Genomic DNA, 9,141 nt, shown 5'->3' with positions numbered 1-9,141 from the left:
AGGCCCAAGGGGGTGGGGGGTGTACCCTCAGCGGGAGACGCGAGGACAGCCCCTCCGGGCCCCTGCGGGACACCCTCCTACCCCGACCCAGGAGGACAGAGAAGAGGTTGTAACAGGAAATGGTAGGTGTTGGTGGCAGATCAGGGACCCGCTCCCCCACCATCCTCAGCGCCACCTGTGGCTGAGGCTCCCGCACCGCCTGTCCCTGGCACTTCTCTGCGGTTAGAATTCCTTGCCCTGAACGGAGTTCACCCTTCACCTCTGACCTCATGTCAAGGGGTCACCAGGAGCGGGCTTTCCCGCCAGGGATCTGGGTTCTCAGAGTCAGAGGACATGCGATGGCTGGGAGCTGCGTGGCCTCCACACATGGATGCCCATCTCACAGCAGCCCCTATGGGAGGTGTCATTATTAACCCGCAGAACAAATGGGAAACTGAGGCACGGGGTGCTTTCCCAAAGGCTCTTCAGCTTGGTGGTGCCGCCCAATGGGAACCTGCATCCCTGCCCCTTCCCGGGGAGTGGGTGCCTGTCCCCACGCTGGGGGCTCACGCGTCCCTCCCACCCAGGGCCCGAGCACTGGCACAAGGACTTCCCCATTGCCAAGGGCCACCGCCAGTCCCCTGTGGACATTGACACCAAAGCCGCCGCTCACGACCCTGCGCTGAAGCCCCTGACTGTGTCCTACGAGCAGGTAGTGTCCAGGCGGATCCTCAACAACGGCCACTCTTTCAACGTGGAGTTTGACGACTCCCAGGACACAGCAGGTCAGTGGCTAACGCATCACTGGGGCCTTTTACCCAAAAGCTGTTTTCCCTGTGAAGGGGGACCCTTCTCAGCCCTGAAGAGCCAGGCTCAGAGGGCAGGCCGATGACCTTGCAGTGACCTGGGCTGCTCCTCCCTGGAACAGTCCCGGGTCCCTTGCAGGCCACTGAGAACCTGGGACCTGCCTCTGAAAATCCCAAAAGGCAGTGTCCCCTGGCAAGAAACATCAACAGTGATGTTTTGCAAAATTAGAACATTTAAGTTCTGTTCCTCTCTCACATCAATGTCTGCCCTCGCCCTCTCCCTCTCCCTTCCTCTCTCTCTGAAATCAACAAAAACATACTTTTAAAAATTAGAAATTTAAGTTCTAAGTTTCACTCTCACATAGATATTTCTCTCCCTTCCTCTCTAAAAACCAATGGAAACATGTCCTTGGGTGAGGATAAAAAACCGACAACCTCCCCCCCCCCCAAATTCTTGGAAACAAAATTCTGAGTATTTTCTGGGTGTTGGGCTAGTGCGATAAAGGTGGCAGTATATCTTGGTATCTACTAAGAAAGTCATTCCACAAATGAAGATGGTTTAGAGCTGGTGGATATATTGGCCCATTACTGACAAAACCGATTACCATCATTTGTTCGTAATGAGCTGTTTTCAGGGCGCTCATTGAATGCTGTGTTTTTCCTTGTTTAGATATAGAGCCTCCCCCCCCCCACCCCCCACGCCATTCAGCCATAGTCCTGCCTCTTTGCCCACTGGTTGATGTTATTGCCCTGTTTTCCTGAGCGCTGCCCTCTGAAGGTCAGTGGCCGCTGCTGCAAACACACAGGCGGGCGCTGTGGAGGGGCCCTGGGACAAATGAGAAGGAACGCGTGATGGTGCAGCTAAAACTGTGCAGCGATGGCCCCAGCTCTAGCATATCCGTGTAACCAGAGCCCTCGGAGGCGCGGCCACTGTCCTGCTCAGCACTTACCCATGTATTCAGCACCGTTTTGAAAAAGTTCTTCCCTACCCCTTTCCCATTTTAAAATTTCTTGACACTTGGCTTTCTAAATAATGATTTGGGAAGACAGTTTGATGGAGGGTAATGTAGAGGTGATCTGAGAAGTGTTTTCACCCTGTGCTCTGGGTCACCTCACCCAGCACACACAGACACACATGGACACACACGATTTTCTAGGTTTTGAGGATTAGAGTTGGTGGAGGGTGTCCCCTGGAGACCCTTCTGTGGGTTTCTGCCGTGTCACCTTCCCCGGCGCCTCCCACTCCAAAGCAACAACGCTCGGCGATTAAGTTAAATATAACGTTAAATATAAGGGAGACAATTTCTTTCCTTCGTGTGAAGATTGTAATAGGACAAGGCCAAAGGTCTTGGCGGTATTGTACATATAGAAAGGATGCCATAACACTTTATGTTTGGTTATTTAAAAAAACAAAAGAAGTCAGTTACTTTAGTCTGTAGTTGTCAGCTTTTTTTTTTTTTTTTAAGAGACAATGCGCATTCAGTGTTGCCAATGAAATCATTGTTTTCCCTGGGTCTACTAGTTACATACCTCCCTGGATGCTACAAAGAATCCAGTATAAAATCACATGCCGACTGAATGCTTAGAGTCTTTCTTGGAACAATGGGAAACAAATGGGACCGTGCACTGTTTTAGTGCGTGCATCTTGGGGAGAGGGGGTCAGCATTTGGTGGTAGCTGTGAGCCTCGCCTGGGGTCCGTGGCCCTGGTGGCAGCAGCCTGGCTCTCAGAGGTTTGCTTTCTTTCCTGTGAAACCGGAGTGAGGGTGGCGTGCACCGGAGGGGGAAGCGTGCTGAGCTCTAAGATTACCGCCAGCACTCCCTCGATGGGGTTTCCACGTCTCGTTTGTCAGTGTACCGGCACGTCCCATGTATGATATTAAAGGGGTCCTGCTGGTTTCCTACATGGCACCACGCTGTAGCTGCGCGTCCTGCCACGCACCCGCCGCTCCCGCTGGGTTTCTCCACGGGCAGGGGCTGATCACCTGGCTTCCCACCTCTGTGGGCCACTTGCATTTGTAAAGCGGCGGCCGTGTTTAGATTGTGAACCGAGAACACAAGTGGGTTAGTTTCGGCCGTGGAGACACGTGGGCTTCGCTTAGTTCTCATTTTAAAAATCCTCACTAACAATGAGATGCAAGGTCAGGCAGGCACCTGAGGGCCGGCCAGGGGCTGGGGCACCTCGGGAGAAAGGTGGGAGTGGTGGCTGGGTCAGCCGCTCCCGTACGTGCGACAGGAAGTCTTGCAGGGCCAAGGAAACAGGGAGACCTGAGCTGGCTCGGGTCTCCGTGAGGCCAGGCCCAGGCTTGGAGGGGCTCCAGGCGCAGGAAGAGGTTGGCCCGAGGCTGCCAGGGCACAGCACCTGCTGGCACCGGCCGGGAGGCGCGGGAACCGGAGAGGCAGGCGCAGAAAGACCTGCTCTCTTCGCACGTGAAAGTCTCCTTTGTGACTCTGTCCAAACACTGCAACCTCCTCAGTTGTTCTGGTTAAACAGGAAGCTTTCTCTCTTTTCGAGAATGCAGAATGCATTAAATATTGATGTTAAGGGAAAACACACCCACAGAATTAAAACAGAACCAAAGCGATCATACCAGGCAGGGGAACAGCCTTCGGACTTTTGTAAAGATCCTGGCCTCTCAGGTTAGAAGAAGCAGCCGCCCGGGGTAAGGGAGAGGCTGGCCTCCCCGTCTGCGGAGTGACTGCCTGGGGACCTCAGAATAGGAGGGAATAGAAATCTTCAAAAAATAACCACGGTTAACATAGTGCGTGCACACCGTCTCCAGCACACTGCGCTTTTCTGTCCACTTAAGTCTCAAAATAATTTATCCTTCTGGTCACCCAATTTCTTTAAGTGAACAGTTTAACATCTCTTTTTGTTAGGAGTTATTGTTATGGTGTTTATAATTTTTATATCCTTTGCCACTTATTTTATACTTTTAAACCCTTAAGTTTATTTCCTTTTCCCTCCCTCTGTGATTTCAGTCTTCTAGCACTTCTCAGAGGTTCAGATTTTCAAATATATCCTAAATGCTATCTTATCTCCAAACTCAAATACATGGAGTCGGGAACAGAGCCGGCAGAATTTATCGCTGTGTAAGCCCAGGGAGTGCTTTTTGCCTGTGAGGTAATGGGCTGTGACCAGAAGCTGGGGCTAAAGCCCTCATCAATCTTCTAAATTCCTTTAAAAACAAACCACCTTAAGTTAATGAAAAATCGTTAATCTTGTTAGAGTTTTTTAATTATTAGAAAATAACTCCCCCTGCTTAAGATCTTTTATTACTAGCTTTATTTGAGAGAAAAGATCAGCAGTCAAAATTCCTAATTCCTGCTAACTTATTAACTTTTATTAATGAGTGTAAAACTCTCCTGCTTTATTGCGAAGTTAGAGGCAAATATTGAAAAACAACGTCTGGATTGTTGGGCTAATCCATGCACAGCATTATTTCTGTGTTGTTTTTTGAGAAATTGGAATGTTTGTATCTGTTTATATTAATTCAAGAAGGAAGAAGGAAGGCGCCGAGCTGTCCTGGCCCCGGGCGGGCGAGCGGGCGAGCAGACCTGCTCTGGGCATATTCTGGGTTCTGCTTGCTTTTCAGGAACCTGCTGTTGAAGCTGCTAAACTTCCCTCCCACAGACAATCTTAGCTCGAAAGGAAACAACCAGCACAAATGGCAGGCAGGGCTTGTCCTGCAAAGCGCGACCCTCACCCAACCCCACCAAGCTGCAGCTCGCCGTGCAGATCATGTTCCTAGCGCGTGTGTGTGTGTGTGTGTGTGTGTGTGTGTCTGCGTTCGAGCTCGCAGTCCGTATCGTAGATGATCACGGTCTACCTGCAGTAACACGCATGTCATGTCCAGTGTATGTCACAGATGTGAACCTCCACCCCCTCAGCTCCCGTGCAGCTGCTGCCCGGCACCGTGTGTGTACATACCTGAGTCTCTTTTTTAATTCTTGGACAGTTGCCATCCACCTGCCTCTAAAAGCTGAATTTCCGTGTGTCTACGTAGCGAAGGGCAGCCTGCCATTTTGCTCCTCAGAAGCAGCCGTGCGGGCCGTCCACTTCGCCCTGGGCCGCCCGGACGTCCGCTCTCCTCTCCCGGGGAGGCCTGGCCACCGCCTCCGCCGGGAAGGCCACAGGAATGCAGTGTGATAGTTTTCTGATTATTCACAGAGAGCGTTGTTCACCTGTTGGAAATGCTGTGTTTAGTGGATTTATTTCTTCACATTGTTGATAGGAAACTCCTTAAATTTTAAGTTTAAACCAAAGGCCATCGGGTTAGTTTATTTGTATTTTGGATCTAAGAGAGATTATTGACTTCCAGGGAGGTCTTTGTTATTTGGATGCATTTTATATTAAGTGATCATGTGATTTGGAAGAAAAAAATTCAAAGCGTTAACATTTCAGTTTTTAATTTGTGTAGGTCTGATTTATCTCAGTATGACTGGTGTGAATGTCTTAATTTTTACAAACAACCTATATTCAACATAATTTTTCCACGTAATCTGTACAGGAAGACAGATGCGTCTAGAATATACTTGGTGCTCACTTTGCAGTTTGTGTATTTAGTTGGTACAACTGAGGCAGTGACGACAGTGAAAGGCTGCAGCGCCTGTGGGCGGGGGGCGCGGGGGGGGGGAGGGCGGATCGGGGCTTCAGTTGCATGGGAGCCCGTGTGAGTCTGTCCTTCCCGTGCAGCACGTTTCCACCAGGCAGTAGGCCGTGCCTCGTCCGCCCCACGGGCCTCGTTGCCTTTTACAGAAACAACTTCTGCTATTTTTAAACCTTATTTTTGCAGTAGAAAAGCAGGTTTCATTTTAAACTGGGATAGTTTAGAGGTGACCTGAGGCAGCCAACGTAAAGCAAGTAAGTTAGCAGACCCAGAGGCAGCCGCTTCCCAGCTTCCAGCACGTGCTGTCTGTGCTGTTTCTCAGTTAAAAAGACAGGCGCGCCTTTGTGACAGCTCACGGCAAGTTATTATCATAACAACGCTCTTGAGGGACTTCATTGACTAGACTTCATGTTAAGGAGTTTTGAGAAGTAACCAACTAGTTGAAGGTCAGAAATGCTGCCTTTAATAGCAAGTAAACATTAACTATAATAATCTTTTAAAATTACAACAGGCTTACAATTTACATAGCAACATAGTTTTATTTTAATAGGAGTGAAAACAGGTATCCGGTAATAACAGATCAGCATGGAACGTGTTTAATCATTGAACCCAGAGCTTAATTCCTTTTCCTTTTTAGTATTAGTAAGTCCCGTTTAATGAAAGCTCATATATACTCTTGCCTGACTCTAAGTGTTCTCTGTAAGAAGTAAAGTAGGATGGAATCTTAGCACCCGCCAGAGAGTGAGTAAGAACGAGCTCTAAGCTTCATGGTCTTTAAAGTTTAAGATTCTGACAAGGTTCTTCACAGGGAGGGCGATTAGTCAGCTCGGATTTTACTTAACTCACTTTCCCACTTGGTAGAATGAATGATGTTACAAATGGTTTTTATGATCAGCCCGCCAGTTAGTTAGTAGCTTTAAAAAGTTATAAAGGAATTAATTCCAACATCAATTTATTTCATAAACAAGTATTTTGTTTTAAGGATATATCATTATGAAAAAATAGGAATTATCTCATTTTTGAAAAAGCCTATTTGGGGTGATAAGGCTAATTCTTTTCTCATAGACTTATGAGGTTAAAAAAAGCTTTTACAATTAATTGTTATTAAGTTTCAAGAAAGGTGATTTTTGTCAGAAAACATGCAAATTCATGTTTCTTAGCAGCTCTGTAACATAGCACTATTTATGATTTGCGGGTTTTTTTCATTCTCTCTTTCTCCTGCCTGTGAAAAGCAGAGGCGCACCAAGGCCATGTCAGGAGCCACAGAAAAGCCTCCACCCGAACCTCCCATCGGCTTCCCCTTCCCTTCCACTAGATGAGTGTCTGCTGCCACCTTGTAAGCACATTTAGCTAAAGGGAAGCCAGCAAACTTGTCCATCCAGACTTTGTCCCTTTGATTTTCAAAGCCAAAGTTTGGACTCATTCTTTTATGAATTATAAACCAAAACTAATAAAATATACTTATGGGAACAGATGTTTAATCCCAATTCTGGAAAAAATAACATTGAAGTGGTAGACGTTAAAAGTTTTAAAATATACTGGTTAAATCCCATTAATACATATAAGTCAGGTAAAAAGTTTTTGGAGGGGATAGGGAAGCAGTGACCTCTTACTATTTTAATCCTCTCTTAAGACACAACTAGTTACAGATAGATTGTGGTCTAACACCGTGATTTCTAGGACTGCTTTTACTGTAATTAATACCAGAATATTGGAATCATGAGATAGTTATTCAAGTTAGAATTACAAGTTCTTGGAGGTAATAGAGCACCTCCACTAGTATGTCATCAGTACCTAGTGGAGTAATCAACAATTGGATGTACCCATTTTACAGATGAGGAAGTTAGGGTCAGAGAGGGTAAATAAAAATTTTAAAGGGACAAAGCTAGTCAGTAGCTTTTGGATTTGGATGGTCACTGCTACTAAAGAATTTGGAAAGCCTGTGTGAGGAAAATAGGATTTTATAACATTGAGATCAAGAATGCTGATATTTCAGAAATTCTGGCTTGTAGGACTGTCCTGACAGGTTAGCTGAGTCGCCTCGGGACAGTCCCTGCGGAGAGGTTGCCACATTTGTGCGAATGTGCCCGAGGCCTGCGCTGGCCAGCAACAGAAGAACTTCCTCCGTGACTCACAGAGGAAGCCATAGCTTCCTTAACATTTCCTCTCTCTGCCCTGACCCTATGACCCCCAAGCAAACCCAGAAGAGAAGTGCCAGGTGCTCAGCAAACAGAAGGGAAAAGCAGCGTCCTTTAGGCCACACGCGGAGGAACAGCTACAGCGTATTCTGTTCCGCACAGTGGGCCAAACCGGAGCCCGGATTGAATTTCCAGAGTGAAAATGTTGCTATGGGCACATATGCAGGACTACGCAATGGGATTCAAATGTAACATTAGTAGTGTGAGTTTCATAGCACATGTATGAGTATGCACGTGTACACGTGTGTATACACACACAAGTATATTTCTACATTTCAGTGCTGAAGGGAGGACCTCTCGCTGACACCTACCGACTGGTTCAGTTCCACTTTCACTGGGGCTCGTGCGATGGGCAGGGCTCGGAGCACACAGTGGATCAGGAGAAATACGCTGCAGAGGTAACCTATGCTTGCTTGCTTCTTGGAAAAACACAGTGATACTTGGCATTAATTTCAAAAGCTTAATTTTGTAAATTCGGCTTAAACAGGGGGAACCACTTTTTGAACAAAAGACCTTCACACTTGCTTATCGCTGCTCCAAGGACAGCGTTGGGGGAGTGAGTGAATTCAAGTGGGAGGACCTGTTTTCATATAAACCTAGAAACAGAATTTGCGTCTTCCCGCAGAACATGCAACTCTTGCTGTTGATGAAATCACTTGCTAGTATGCCAAACAGTTTAAATAGAATTAAAATGAAGGAAAGGCTTACTTTTAAAATGCCCAGAGACCACAGTGGGGGTGGGGATGGGGGCAGGGTCCCTGGTTCTGTCCATCCTCACTGTGAGTGGTCTGTCTCCTGCCGCAGCTGCACCTGGTTCACTGGAACACCAAGTACGGGGATTTCGGGACGGCCGTCAAACAACCCGACGGGCTGGCTGTTTTGGGTGTTTTTTTGGAGGTTAGTGGACGAAGTTCTTTCCCCCCGGTTTTCAGCAAAGATGAGCCAGACAGGACACTTCTAGCCAATGGGACGTTCCCCAGAGAGCCTGGGTGGAGAGGGGACCAAGGAGGACTTGAGAAGTGTTGGCACTGTTCCAAGTGACTGTGAAGATGCATCCCTGTGAGGTGAAGGGAGCAAGAGGGACCCTGCCCACATCCACAGGTTCCTCCCCTTGAGCTGGACAGTGTCTTTCATGACAGACGGCTGTGGGGGGAGGACAAACTTTCCTCTGCCCTCGAGGAGCTCCTGGCCGGCCTAGCAGCCCAATAGACATGAGGCAAGAGAAATAACCACGTGGAGTACATCCGTCTGTATGGGAACCCCGAAAGCAGGAGAGTCAGAGTCCACCTGCAGGAGCGGGAACCTGGGCTCTGAGACATCTGAGCTGGGGGTGGGGAGGGCCTGGGGCCTCAGCAGGCCGCTGCAGGAGGATGAGAAGGGCAGCCCTTTAATCAGCAGTTTTCCCTGCCCTGCAGCCATGACAAAGCGTTATCTCTGATCACCTCTTCTGAGCAGAGCCTCTAACTCAAATTCTTCTAAGTAGTTAAAGTGGGAGGAGGGGGTAGAAGTTTGCTAAGGTTGACTTTAGCTCCAAACAATCTGCACCCCAC

At 48.0% G+C, this 9,141-nt stretch overlaps 1 protein-coding gene across 1 annotated transcript in view; it reads left to right on the top strand.

Annotated features, from left to right (window-relative positions):
- CA2 (carbonic anhydrase II) overlaps positions 1-9,141 on the top strand; it is a 20,461-nt gene that overhangs the window by 7,039 nt on the left and 4,281 nt on the right. The window contains exons 2-5 of the mRNA XM_005880356.2: positions 3-122; positions 567-764; positions 7,871-7,989; positions 8,396-8,488. Coding sequence (XP_005880418.2) covers positions 3-122; positions 567-764; positions 7,871-7,989; positions 8,396-8,488 — 530 coding nt within the window. The remainder of the gene's footprint in view (positions 1-2; positions 123-566; positions 765-7,870; positions 7,990-8,395; positions 8,489-9,141) is intronic.

Source organism: Myotis brandtii, unplaced genomic scaffold, assembly GCF_000412655.1.
Source record: "Myotis brandtii unplaced genomic scaffold, ASM41265v1 scaffold634, whole genome shotgun sequence".
Classification (NCBI taxonomy): Eukaryota; Metazoa; Chordata; class Mammalia; order Chiroptera; family Vespertilionidae; genus Myotis; species Myotis brandtii.
The sequence above is the reverse complement of the archived record's forward strand: the minus strand, read 5'-3'. Positions and strand labels throughout refer to the sequence as shown.